The 15,030-nt window shown below is 41.3% G+C and overlaps 1 protein-coding gene across 1 annotated transcript; it reads left to right on the forward strand.

Annotated features, from left to right (window-relative positions):
- The first annotated feature begins 361 nt into the window (after positions 1-361).
- anos1b (anosmin 1b) lies at positions 362-14,945 on the forward strand. The gene is made up of 15 exons (XM_088393994.1): positions 362-695; positions 5,237-5,284; positions 7,385-7,447; positions 7,575-7,782; positions 7,963-8,147; positions 9,138-9,267; positions 10,171-10,240; positions 10,393-10,594; positions 11,842-11,980; positions 12,074-12,304; positions 12,785-12,879; positions 13,385-13,547; positions 13,678-13,910; positions 14,001-14,130; positions 14,214-14,945. Exons 1-14 carry the CDS (start codon positions 519-521, stop codon positions 14,127-14,129), a joined length of 2,073 nt encoding a protein of 690 aa, XP_088250120.1. The 5' UTR covers positions 362-518; the 3' UTR covers position 14,130; positions 14,214-14,945.
- The last annotated feature ends 85 nt before the right edge of the window (positions 14,946-15,030 follow it).

The following is a 15,030-nucleotide window of genomic DNA, read 5'->3' on the forward strand; positions in this document are numbered from 1 at the left end:
AGCAAACTTCAACAGACAGTAGATGCTTTAGTTGCGTGTATGTGAATGATCTCAAGCCCATGCAATGTTGGATGTATGTGTGGGGAATTAAGCGTCTTTGTGCCACTCATAGTTTAGTCACAAATGGAAGTATTGTAGTTTGAACTGACCATGACAATATTCTTTTACACTTTTGGATTGACTTCAAAATATTATTTTGCAGGTAAATCCTGAAGCAAACTTTTAGTCAACCATAAAAACATCTCCAAAGTCCTGCCAACGTTAGAATGTGGTTAAATCACTGCTCTGTGTATTTTATGGTCCCAGTTGGTGGACTTCTGTCGAACAGGTGTGCGTGAAAAAGCCCGGGGGCTGCACTTGCCTCCGTGATGGGCGTGTCCACGAGGAACCGCTTCACTCCCTCGCTGCGAGCTGGCACTGGCGCGCATTAAACACCCAAAGAGATAACGGCAACAAGAAGATCTAGACAAGCGGACTTGCCACTTCCAATTGAATCATTCCAATCTGCAGTCGGTGTCATGTCACTTCGTGGGGTCGTCTTGGTGATCCTGTGCGCGGTCCTGGCTGTGACGCGCGCTCGCCGGACTTCTACGGAGCACGAGGATGTTGAGGAGAAGATGAATAGCGCCAGATGCACCTCCAGGTGTCTCACTTTGCATATGACCCAGATTACCGCTACCTTCAGACACTTCCAGGTCAGTAGATCGATCTGATTCCCTCATCAATTCATGTCCAAAGCATGAAGCTTCATTTATACAGTTGTTGATCATGCAGTTTGTAGAGGTGTATTTAAAAAAATATATATATTTTTTTATAGCTGACAAAATGAATCATCTATATCAAATTTCTGCATTGCATCCTTTATTGTGTGGAACGCAAGATGAACAGCAATATTAGGACATGACCGAGTTTGAAAAGCCACTTATTGTTAACAGCTTCAACATGTGCATATGATGTGTGTAGTGGGTGGGAAAGTCATTAACCACAAAGTTCAGCCCAAATGGCTCTAATGGTGGGGTGGGGGGCACATGTTGACGTATAAAAGCATGTTTTGGCCTGCACCCCCCGTCCCTTCACAATTGACTTTCACCACCTGTGTCGTGGCTAATGAGCGTGGCCCTGAGTTGACTCTCCAACTAAGTTGTGGATGTGTGTGTTGGGGTATGCAAGCTTGTATGTGTGTGTGTGTACTGGGGTCTTTGATATGGAGGTGTGCGAAAGGGACTCAATGATGTCCACCAAGAATCGGCCTAGTAACGCTGCCCGTGTGAGTTTGTTTGCTGTTTTTAGCTCCTGTCCATAATGTGCTTTCACCACCACCAGGATTTCCTCACTTTGTGCTGCTAACAATACGCTTCCAGAACTTTTGTTTACAGTCTGTGTAGCGCTGTGTGAAATCATGCCACGTTTTCTGTATACTCTGCATTTATCCTCTGTCATTTGACTTGCATGTATCCATCCGCTGCCCTCAAATATTCTGCCATGGAAATAATGTGATGCTCATGTCATGCACAAAATCCCCCAAATGCTGCTGAGCCATATTTTACATGTTAACAAGCGTGATATAGTCACTATAATTACAAAGATATATGACCTTTGAGTAACTTGTTAAATATATCTTGTATTCAACAGTCCCCATCTGAGGGCGATGACTCGATCATGTGTAAGTTATGATCTGTCAATGTGTGCAGTCCCCACCCTGAAAGAAATCACGATCATAACATTTGAAAGGACTTTTGATAACATGACTCGAAAGTCTGACAATAGCAGGAGAAAATGTCCTTTTTCTCATTCTCCTCTGTCACCACACATTGACTGAAGCTCGCATTCTTCCTCCGGCTTGATGTCGGTGAACCCTGTGTTTGTGGCTTGCTCAAGTGTGTGCGGCTTGACTCTAGCCAATAGAATGTGAATCTCGCCACCTCTCTTTCGGGCGCCTCTGTGGATTTTCCAATACTTATTTTCTAGTATGTTGTCATCGTTTCATTTTAGCTCTTTTGTCTGTGCACATTCAAATGCTGCGTTCATGTAAACTCCTTTTTAACTATAACTCCACAAAACAGCCTCGATGGCCGGATAGGCCGAGCCGAGGCCCGCAGCCCGTACAAGTGAATGAACCGTCTGTCTCATTTATGTGTGTCCATGAGTGGCAGTTTGTCTGCGGTAGGTAATCAGACCAAGCAGTCATGCTCTGAAAAAAGACCAGAGACAACCAACGGTAAGGTCAGGTTGCACCGATTCAGGCTTAGTCAGGCGAGAAGACAGGATGGAGTGAGAGAGAGAGAAATGGAGCCACGAGCGGTGCTTTTGTCTTTCTGTCAGTCTTTTGCGCTAGCTGTCTTAAAATCCATTTGGATGTCAAGAAAATATCTGTACTCCTTTATCACTTATTTAACATTTGGTATCTTTCTGGTCTGGGTTGTTTGATTAATGTGAGTGCGTCGTACTTTCCTCTGGCTTGCTGCGCTTCCCTGCTGGAAGAGCTGGAGGTAGCCTGGCACAATATTTCATGCATGTAAACATCCACAGGTGCCCTAAGAAGTCAACATTTACTTTAAAATAAGTTGTGTCTATTTGTTGTATTTGTTTCTGTTAACTACACTTTTAGTCGTATTTGATAATTGTTTGTGTGCAGCGGCCCTTGACTAGTGTCATTTTTTTCCAATGCTAATGCGTTCTTTTGGACGATGTATCATGACTACAGACATTTCGAATCACATGCCATCGTTTGGCAATGGTGCTCGTCCACGTAAATACACATGGCTTTTGTCAAAGAATGACTGAAACCATAATCCACAGTCAAAGCCCAAAATAAACTTGTTCTTGCATGAGCATGAGTAGACAATGTAGCTGTAATTACGTATGTGAACATTGCGAACAATGTGAACAATTATGCGAACAATGATAACCGCAGCTTGTCACAATGGAAATGTACACAATGTTTGTTGAAATCATTGATGGTCTACCTTGCGAAATACATTGCAGGGAAAACACAGCAGACAACAATGTTAGGTTTACTGTATCACACACGGCAAAGAAGATGATTTTGAAATCATACAAAGACTTTTTTCATTTACCTAAATCAAGGAGCAGCCTGCATAGACTTTCCAGTCATTCGATCGGTCGAGAGGGTTGAGAAATCTTTTGCTGATGTGGGGGTGACTGTCACCTGAAACCTAGATAAGACATTCCAAGACGGTTGTACAATTTGGAATTCAGTTACTATAATAGGGCTCGCTAAATCGAGATGCACTAAGAATTTCTTCTGGGATTTTTCATCTTAATTTGAGTGGCTCCTCTATTCGTTTTCATCCATATAGGCTGAAACTTTGTGATGCTAAAGTCGAATACTTCAAACTAGTAGAATTCCAACTGTTGTGATGCTTTTCAGGATGTGGCCTGACTCAAAACGTGTAACGAACAATTAGGGGCTTCTGTCGGGAAAGGTTCCACCTCAGAATTGTGATTTTTGGGAAGCACTGGTGAGTGGAAGCTAGTCATGATGCATTTACAAGCATTGGTGCTCACACACTGTTTTGTCTCTGGTCATCTGTGACTGATTAGCCGAGTTAATGCCGCATGTTAAATGGACTTTTGACTGCAGCTCACCACAAAGAGTAACCGCAACACCCACATGCACCCTTACTTTCCTTTTCTCTGGCAAACACTTTTTTTTTTTTATTGATGCATCTGGTTCAAGTGTGATTTATATCGGTCTTGTTGCGTGTCCACAGCTTAACAAGGGTTACCCGTTTAGACACTTGTGAAATCATAAATTCTTCTTGAACATTATTGAACAAATTAATCATTTCAGCACGATTACTACGATTGATAAGAACACGAATCAACATTTAATATAGTTGCTTTTATATTCAACAGTTTGACAACAAGGCAAAGATGGTTGCTGAATAATTGCAGCCAGCGTCCTCATATGTTTGTTTGTGTTGGTGTTGTGGTGTCAGTCTGGGATTTCTTTGTTTTTTCCCCTCTTTGGATCACTATGACGTGAGCAATTCTCAGTTTTTCCCCTAGTTATGGGTGGCCATGTACTTATGTTATGGCACATCTATGATTAACTCCGCTGTAGACTTAGCATTCTACGTCGTAGTCGTGGTATAAATCAATCTTTAACTTTACGATTGAAATCACACATTGCATATCTCCATGTGTGAATGTTTATGCTTCAATTTGAAATGAAATTGAAGTGCAATTAACTGACAAAGCAACCAGGACCGGGCCACAGTCTTGACTGTATTTGGATCAGGAACAGGAAAAAAAGATTACAGTAGATCAGTCCAAAGATAAGGAGACAGTCGTCGAACCGCAAGTCATCTTGACTGAGCATCGCTGAGCATTTGATTGATAGAATTCCAGCGTGGAGTTTAAAAGGCTTCTTAATACAAGGTCGACTACGTTCATCTGGCAGCACTACAATGGCATTCTGCAAAATGAAAAGAATTGGAAACTCAAGCCAAAAGCACTAAAAGCACTCCGTTGTTTTGTTCCATCATAAACTCGATCCCGATGGAGTACAGTGACATGTTCTGGAGAAGAAATATTTGTGTCAGTGCAGGTGAGGGGAGTTGAAGTCAGTTGTATTTACACCGCCACTATCATTCAGTCTTAAAAGTTTATTCAACTTGAAGCTCATAGCCCTTCACAATAAAGGAGAACCTGGCCAAGAAAAGTGTGTGCACATGGGTGAGTTGAGTTTTAAGCTAAATGCAGCTCACTTAGGAGAGGGTTTAGTCGTCATTAAAAGGGCTTAGCTTTCCGGCACATAAGCGCACAGACAGGCAGGCAGGCAGGCAGACAGACAGACAGGCTAATACTATTGAGGCAACAGACAGGTACACTATGTGCTGTCATAGGGTTGTTTGGATGCTCAATGGCAAATTCACACAATGATGGTAGCAAAGCATTTCATAGGCAACAAATTATGTGAGTCTGCAAAATAGTATCTATATATATGAATAGCACTTAAAAAAATGCGACATCACTGTTGGGTTTGGAGTCTAACGTGACTTGCATTTGAACTTTTTTCTTCTTTCAACAAATTTGACAAACTGTATTTTATATTAAACTTTATTATCCTTTTCTACAAGAAATTTGTTTTTTTCTATCAACTGGAGTCTCCCCCTTGTGGCTACTACAGAAAAAGACATGGTTAAGTAAAGACTAAATGGAGACTTTATTCATCCTTCTAAATTTGAATACCTCTTTCTTGTTGCCCTAGAATGACCAAGTTCTGGTTTGGTGTGAGAACCACAGGCGCTGTGCACAGGTAAGTACACCAATGCTGTTGAAGTGCAAAACTGAATTCACCTCAGTTGACGTCATGTTGTTTGAATTTCTGTTGCTCTTGTTATTTGGTGTCTGAGCAACTATTGAGCTGTTTTGAAAATGTGTGAATACTGTAATGCATAGTTTCATCATGATGTTGGACTACTTTAATAAATATTATTATTCTAAACTCCATCCACCTTTATTAGAGTACCATCCTTTCCAACAGTTCCAGTGTCTGTGCTGGATGTTCAGTTTTACAAGTTTTTTTCTCAGCTGGAAGACATATTTCATTTTTGCCATTTTCCATCTTGGCTACACGTTTGCATCATTCACTAAAGCAATATGTAAATTTCAAAAGGAATATGGAGGTCAAAATGGTTTTGTGTCTCTATGAACCACATAATCTCACACATTGTATGTTAACTCAAATGCAGCCATAAACTATTCTGTGAACACAAAAGAGCATTAACCAATGTCAGGTGTGATCAAAATGTTCTCACATCTTGTCTTCTGGGCCAAATCACACCTCATTGGTAGAGTTAGTTACCAAGTATGGACAAAAACTGCACACAATCATGCACTGCTTGTTGGTTGCCATGGTCATTTAGAAGAGGAAATGCCCTTTTTTTGGAGTACTTTAAATTTGTCATCAGTTCTCGACCATTTTCTTATGTTGGCAGAAAACCACTGTAAACACAACAGTGTCATTTTCATCCTAACGCGTATAAAATTAATTATAGTAAAGTTACTGTCAGGTTCATCCAATTCATTTTTTTTATTGAAGCTCTCATAAAGCCTTTTGGCAATAACCTTTGGAGGAACATTTCCACAAAGTCTTGGAGAAGGTAGCCCCAGAGGAGCCTCATATATTATTGCCACATTATGAGACATTTGTAGCAGATCTTATCTCCACTATAGCACAAATAGCAGGGCATTAGGAACATAAATACTTCATATTACAAAGGCTGGAGTCCATTTGAGCCAACAAGCGGGAGACAGCTGATATTGGTAAACTGTCGTGTTTTATCTGTTCTTTGATGACATGAACTTTCTATATCAAAGACACACGTCAGACAGATGTTGCAGCAACACATATGGTTTGTGTCACATCACCAGCAAATCCATGGAAAACTCACTAAGCAGCAAATTCCTCTTTTGGGTTCTACTCCCATTTTATCTCCGTCCTTCTTACAATAGCAAAATAAGAATAGGTACCAGGTGTGAGGCTGTGGGATGTCCACTAACACATTGTGGCGCCTTAGAAAAGATTTTATTTGACACCCGTTCCGTTGGCAATTTACACATGCTTACAAAAGCAACAGCCTACATATACAGTATCTGGTTTACGGAATTGGAATTTTAGCCTAGGGCGCGACAAAAACAACGCTCTTTAGTTTTAACTCAACTTAATTACAATCATCTAATTTAGAATTTTAAAAAAATCAAATAATTTAATTACTACTACAATTCAAAATTCTAATAGATAGATACAAGTTTGTTTTTTCCCACATATGTACATTATAGTGCAACTTATTTTTTTTAAAACAGCTCAAGTAGTTGGAAATGCCATTTATATCTATAAGTATCTGTTTAGTTGTTTAAATTGGACTTTTTATGGATTTTTCTTCTGTTTGTTCTCCTTAAATCAGTAAGATGGAAGAAATAATTGAAGCCAGAAACAGTGGGTAGCTGAGGGAGATGGACAGACAGACGGAGAGGGGATGGGGGGGGGGGGGGGGGCTGGAGGTTGGGGCCGAAACCTCGGTTTTTATATGCTGTCTGGTTGTGATTTGCAAAGAGCCATCATTCAGCAGTTCTGTCAACCTTCTGTGTGTTGTCTGAGCCCTTGAAAAATACGATCTCCTTTATCCTCTCTCGCTTCTTGTTCATCGAGGGCCGAGAACCAACATTTTATTTGATGATATTCTCCTTCCCAAATCTGCACATCTGCAACATTTGCACTTTTTAATTCCCTTTCCCACACATTACTAACGCTCCTTTCAAGTTTCATGGAAATGCCATTTGTTGGACGTGATCATTTCAGAAATCCAAATAAAAAGTGACATTTATTTTCTTCTTGCTTGTGTTTCACATCAAGTGCCTTCAACCATGTAAAGAGCTTTGGGACACCAACAAGATGCGTTCTCTGAAGTTATGTGAGGTAAAATACTACAACATATCAGCACTGTTTGATTGAATTTCTATTTTATTTCTTTATTTTTTCATTTTCATTTGTTTTATTTCCAAATGAATGAATTTCCCATTGCTGTCTCTCGTGCATTGAACAGAAGCAGACGGAGTGTATGACCAGCAGCGAGTTTCTGACCTCTCTGAGGTCATCCAGACAGGGCGACTGCCCTCCGCCACAGCGTGCCACCGGTTTTGCCGCAGCCTGCGTGGAAAGCTGCTCGCTAGACCGACATTGTCCGTCCCCTAGGAAGTGTTGCTTCAATGGATGCGGACACACGTGTCAAACGCCAGCTAATCTTTACAAAGGTGACCCCTGACCTCATGATGTTTGTTGATTAAAAGTCATTCCTGTTTTATTATTCACAAATTTCAATGGGTAAAAAAACATCCCAAAAAGAAATCAAGTTAATATATAAAATCAGAATTGCAAAGCAGTTGTGCCATGTATGTAGGAATAATTACAAAAGTGTTCTCTTCCACCTGCAGGCGTTCCTCTGAAACCCCGCCGAGATATGAGCTTCGCGGAAGATCCGATGGGTCGGCTCAAAGTGACGTGGGTATCCAAGTTCAACGTCAGCGTGGAGCCGGTTCTTTATGTCCTCCAGTCACGCTGGAACACGGGCATTCACCCCAGTGAAGATAACGCGTCCCCGTGGATGACAGTTGCCATGGTAAATAAGCATCTTTTTCTCATCCCAGGCCAGCCTTGGGGGATTTGATACTGGCGCAGGTTTTGCCATTTAACAGTTGAACAAGCTCAAAAGCTCGTGCAACGTATCTCATACCTCATAATTCACTGCGGAGATGATGGAGCCTTTCCACCTCATCAGTGGACTGCCTAAACCTTTTCCCCAGCCCAGTCTGACACACTGGTATGAACGTTTGGGTGAGTGTGCGTGGAGGCTGTTTGAGGTTAGGTAAATAAGCAGAGCTTAAAAAGGAACCACTGGTAGCCACAGTGGTTCCAGCGACTGACTCTGAATGACTGAACATTCATTATGGACTTAAATAGATGACGGCTCGTGTCTGCGTGTGTGCTGTTGTGTCGCTGAGCCAGCTACTGTACACAACTGTAGCAGTTTGACACAGATGTGTATTTTAATTACTATTGCCTGTCTTCACGTAATTTTAATCTTATTTTACAAAGGGCAGCACTTGTGAGAGGAATGTTTATTTACAATAGTGGGCCACAAATGGCCCCCGTGCCGTAGTTTGTCTCATTTTTATAATTGGTGATTGTATCTGACCTCATTTAAAATAGGTTTACCGAATGAGCACAAGTAATTTATAGTAAAATATGGATGGATGAGTAATCTATTATTTCATTAGCAACACCATGATTATTTCCATCCCGTATTCGGCACTGTCAGATGAAAATGACAAATACCACACTTGATGGTTTTCGCACTTCATTTGCATGTGCTGTTGAAAGAAGTTAGCCTTACAACCTCTGACAAAAGTTTTTTTCTAAAACTTTTATTATGAGTGCCTCCATTTGCTGCCACAACTGTCATTAAAAGTACACACTTCCAATTTATTCCACACGTGATGACAGACAGTCGTCACTTTGGTTTGATGAATCAAGTGTTGACAACGAAGGACCATGAATCATTTTGAGCATATTTTTTCACTCAACTGCGTCTTGGTTTTGTTTTTTTTAGACGCTTTGTGAAGATGCGCTACTGTCAGATCTGAGACCTCAGCGTTGGTATCAGTTCAGAGTGGCGGCAGTCAACAGTCAAGGCAGCAGGGGCTTCACCACACCGAGCAAGCACCACATCTCCAATAAAGGTCAGGCGAGCACACTCACGGAGTGAGCTGTGCTTTACTCACCTGACCATAATATCAACAAAAGTGCAATTCATTTGGGTTCTGTGTCAAAGGGTAAAGACACACACACACCGACATTCCAAAAAGCATCTGATAGCAGTCAGAGTGGTGTGTTTCTACTTCACTGGACTGATTAGTCAGGGGTGAGGGGTCAGGGGTTAGAAATCAGGAAGCTAGCAGATGTCAAGCAGGTTCCTCGTGTGTTTTCTAGCGTGACCTCACCGGTCGACAGTGCCGCTTCTCTTTGGTAATCACAGGAGAATGTGGAATTCAGAACTCATCCTGATGTCTTGCAAAATACTCAAATCCATCTGGCTGATGAGCAACAAAATAAACAAAGGCCTTGGAGAAAAAGGAAAAACATGACCTAGCCCATCAATTCTAATATTAAACTTTGGCCTGTGCATGAAAGGCCATCCGGTGGTCTCTGGCCAGTGGGAGCGCTGCCATGGGGGGAAGTGCTTTTAATCAGATACTTTTTGTAGTTGTAATCAAATACAGCGAGGGACTAACGAGACACAGGCTCTGTGTCCAAATATCAGCGACCTCACCACTTGTACTTCGATGCAAACGTAGATGTCTACGTTGCGGTAGCTACTGAAAACCTTCTTGTCACGCTCGCTCACCTTTGATGCTATTAATCCAATTGGCTGAATGGACGTCAATCAGATGAAGAGGAAATGAGCCTTTTCCCCTTGCGCTTACCCTGATCAGGCTCAAGTCTAGAGAGCTCTTATTTCATTGCATTTTTTAATTGAAACATATTTGATAACCGGTTGGCACCATGCGTGGCTAAAGATAAAGCAATTCCATGTGGCTAAAGTCCTAAATAAAATGTCGTTCTCGCTTTGTCTCTTGCTGCAGATCCGGCACCTCCGCATGCTCCGGTAAATATACGAGTGAGCAACCAAACTCTGGTTGGGATGACAGAAAGGTACCCAGCAAATAATAATAATAATAAAAATACAGATTGTGAATCTTTTTTGCTGCACTGACCGAAAGGTCATTATAAGGTTCCAAAGGTACCTTGAAGTTGCTTGACTTTTATGTTTGCCGTGTTTTGACATGTTGACCTGGTCTCCATAGGTCAGGGGGAAGCGGGATCACCGTGGCCGCCTTAATACACTGGGACCCCCCTGAGGATGGAGACTTGCCAGTCCGCAACTACAGAATCACCTGGACGTCTCGACATAGGAGACAAAAACACACACAGGAATTACATCACAAAACGAGCAGCCACTTTATCAAGGAGAGTAAAAAAAGAAGCAACAGCAGAATGACTCAAGGGGTAAGCAAATATTCTTTTCAATTCTACATGAACTGTGTAGTTACAATCAAAGTTTTATAATTGTGACCTTTTGAGCCTGGAACTAATGAATTGACTTATTTCATATGGAAACAATTCAAATGAAAACACTATTAAAACTTGGAAGCCATTTTCTGTTTAACTTAGCCTTTTCCGTTCTATATCGTTTGATGGTAAGTTAGCAAAGTGTATCAGGGCCTTTGACTTAATCTATGATCTTGAAAAATATAAAAATGAAGGGCATAACATGAAGCCTTTTGAATGTAAGTTTGCTCATATGGTTTTAGCCATCCTAAGTAGTGATGGCGATCCCAGACTGGGCCCTTTGGAGCCTTTTATCTTTAGTCAGGTCCTGTGTTCTGCTTGGCTGGGAGGCCTGGAATTTAAATGAGGCCTCTTAACAAGTATTTTTTTTTTTTTTTACTTGCAGCTGCATCAACTTACTAGGCACACGAAAAGACAGGAGCATCACAACAGGTTGCAAGCAGCAAGAACAGCACAAAAGTTAATATAGTGGCCATCACTAAAGATGATGAGGTTATTTTTTAAGAGACCTTGCGGGATATGCGGCATTAAAATTGCCGTTTAAAAGGAAATGGAAGGACGCTTCATCAAACATGAAAACTGGAATTAGTACTTATGAATATATATTGGTTTCTTTCATATATCATCTGACACCCATCGCTAAAAAAAGAAATCCAAGCTTTTCTTTTTGAATGTCACATACACACACGCACGCACGCACGGCCATATGTTTTTTCAATCTTGGTTGCACTAGAAATACTTGAAGCTCATTTTCTCTGCCAGTCACCAAAGAACTGCTTTTAACTCAGGTCTGTGATATTTTGTCTTGTACACACACTCATAGGCACTAACATGTTATCATCCAAGCATCTCTTTGTTGTGGCTGGTTCGGGTCCACACGGGCAGACAGACTTGATTGACTAAGAGTTAGTAATGAGCTGTCAATCAAATAGTGGTCTAATGCAGAACAGGTCTTGCCTGTCAATCAAATGAGAGGAGAGCAAACACATCATCACTGTGTGAAGAGAAGAGGATCGAAGAATATAAAGAATGATGAATATAACATTAGCAATGACTGTGGTGGTGATGGTGGTTTTTCAAGCCACAGAGCATTGGCGTATTTTTTGGATAGGACCCGTCAGGAACCTGCAAAAACATTGCAACCCACCTAATGGTGAAAATTCCATTTTTGTGTTGTGTTTTAGGTGCAGTGTGAGCTGTGGCTCCAGGGCTTTCACCCAGATACTTCCTACTTCCTGTCTGTACAGTCAGTGGCCTACTGGGCTCAGAAGAGACTCAAGAGCCCAAGAGCTCACATTGCCTTTACTACAGTCCCTAGTAAAGGTCAATTATATACAACACCCTTTGTTATCTGATTTTTCCATTTCATTTGTTATATTTTAAAAACATCTCCCCCCTCCACCTCCTCGCCATTAGAGTCTACGAAAGGAGAAGCCTTCTCCAATGAGCTCCCCTCGGCGTCTTCCTCATCATCCCCGTCATCCTCTTCCCCATCCTCCCCTGAGCTCCCCCATTTGTCTTCTCTTCCTCACCCCGAATCCCCTCTTGACCCCGTCGTCCCTAGTGACCTTCGCCTGGAGGTTGCTGCCCCCCATTACCGCGGCGGTCAGCTACGGGTCAAGGTGTTCTGGAAGAGGTCCAAGCATGGTGGGTTGATCAAGAAACACACAACTGCTAAGGACGTCACAATGGTGGAATGATCATGTCCCTCTACTGTGGTGCAAATAGAAGGGATTCATAGAAGATAAAAAGGGTCACACCTTTTTTATGACACAAATATTTAACTTTACTATGACTAATTCTTCCATGTATTTTTTTTAAAAGAGCTTTGGCTAAAAATGAAACGTGCCCCTTATTGTATTGAAAGGATGATAGCAGGGCAGGGATTTTTAGCCCTGAGTTGTTCATGCAGGCTTCCTCTTCTGATATCATCTAGAACAGAACCAAATGTAGCATGAGAGACAAAACCCAAGGGAGGCTCTCCACGCTCATCTGCCCTGTAGATTTTGGCAGCTGGATAGTAAGAGGAGATTTATAAAATGAATAACATCTCACTTTGGACTGTCATCAAAACGAATGTAGAATAACAGGATTTTGACATGTTGCTTTTGTTTTTTTGTATTGCAGCCAGGAATGGTCACCCTGGTCCATACGTTTTGCGGTGGCGCCCGCATACTTGCAGCGCTAACGTTACAGGAAGTCAGGGCACAGCGAGCGTGCAGGTACATTCTCATGCTTGATTAATGATGTGTCAGTTTTGCTGTTACATATGTGACTCAGGGAGCTTGGGTTTCAAAACCATAACTCAACCATTGGAATGCCCCCATCTACTGTGTTAGTGTAAGCATGTCTCTTGGCCATCATCACTTTACTTTTGTCATCATCTCTGTCTCAGATTTCTTAGCTTCTATTGAAGTGTGTCTTGACCAATAACTGAAAAATCCATGCTCGCTAAAAATATACACTTGCAGCATTTTTATATGAAAATGATGCTCTTTGAAAGTGATTTCTTTTGTTCAGTGCATCTTTCAATCTTTATTAGACATCTTTCATTCTTTAATAGTGCCAATATACTTAACTGCCAAGTTCACATTGTTGAAAGTGATCTTTATTGCATTATGAAATACATTTTCTAAAAGTTTCCAAAAGGGGAAAAAACAACAGCAATATGTCACTTCAATAAATCATGGCTTACCTCACAACTCTGGCCGTATTTTCACCCTGCAGGGTACCCATTACACCATTACGGGCTTACTGTTTGCATGTAAGTACTGGCTAGCTGTGGCGATGAAAAGTGATCCTGAGTCAGAAGCCGTTGCCTGGGTTACCACCCCAACTTGCTCATCCGTCAGGGTCAAAGGAGGCAAAGCCTTGGCCTGCAACAATGAAGGTATACGGACCATACTCAAAATGATTGTTTTCATAATACACATTTGAATGTTGTAATTGTTCTATTGCACAGCATGAAAACAAATACCAAGTCGATTTTGAAACAAAATCTCCCATATTCTTTTGGTCAGAGCGCCGTCTAGCAGGCAGAAAGGTGGTACTGCGCCCAGAGCGCCTGACGGCAGATTTTCAGCAAGCCAACGGTACACTGCTGGCCATGTTTCGCTGGAGGGTCTCTCAACATGCACTGGACCTGGCAGAGATTCATGGCTTCCAATTCACTTGGACCCTGCAGTCAGGTGTCACCTTGGGAGCAGAAGGTCACGAGGACACGCTTATCTCTCAGACACAGACAATTGCACCGGTGAGACAGAAGTCCACGTGCTGTTTATTATTTTAAGCAGCCACTCATGAGTCATCATTTCCATTGCTGAAAATGTTTCTTAACTCTCAGTCTCAGCGGGCGGTGATAGTTCAGGGCCTTCAGAATGACAGCCTTTACCAGGTACAACTTCAAGTTTTAACAGCCGCAGGCAGCAATGGAACTGCAGTCTCCAAGACTTTTCACACTCCTGCACTGTGAGGTACTATTTCTTTTCTTTTCTTTTCATGCTGATGTGTTTAAAAACGTGCATCAATTCTTAACCCTCTAATTTTTCCCTTTCAGGTTCAAGTGCTACAGAACTCTGCTGCACCACTTTTGTGCAACATGTTCTTCAAAACCAACTTTTAAAAAACAACAACTGGTTTTTATTTAAGTAGTGAGAGTCGCAGATAAAGGTTTTCCCTCTTGTCTTGATTACTTTCCCCAATACCATACTTTTCACTATAAAATTAAAAGATACACAGTCTACATACATACATTGGTGGACTAAAGCTGTACACTAAATATTCAATTTAAGAAGGCACTCTTCGTCACTGAAACCAGATGACATCCGTAAAGTGGTATTGGACAGTGGTATTTTTATGATGTAGACATCCCAGTTAGAAAATGTTCTAGCACTGACCTCAAGTACGAAATGTATAGCTATGGATTGTGTTTATCGCAGTGGGACTGCAACACTGTCTTTTATGTGTAATCGCAAATAGTCTGTATTTCAGGTGTTTTTATTTTTAAACCTTTGCCCTGGAATGTGTATGAATATTTGTGTTTTATATATTTTGGGTCTCTTCCAGCAATAATAAGCATCATGACTTTTCCACACTGTTTTTGCTGTACTTGTGGAAGAAACAGAATTTATGTTGAAAAATCCTTCATGTTGCCTTGTTTTCTATGTTTATGATTGAAATTTTATTTTACTGATGTTAATTTTGTGCATAATTCCTTCTGTTCTTCAGCTGACAGTTGTATTTATTGTTTTTATTTCTTTATATTTGTAATTAAATTGAAAGTAACCAATGCGTTGTGTTAATGGTCTTTATGTGTGCTATGTTATGTTATTGTGGATTTCTATCGAGAGCGAGAGAGATATGACTATAGATCG

The sequence above is a fragment of the Syngnathus floridae genome, chromosome 13, assembly GCF_059516105.1.
Source record: "Syngnathus floridae isolate MCC-2025c chromosome 13, RoL_Sflo_1.0, whole genome shotgun sequence".
Taxonomy (NCBI): domain Eukaryota; kingdom Metazoa; phylum Chordata; class Actinopteri; order Syngnathiformes; family Syngnathidae; genus Syngnathus; species Syngnathus floridae.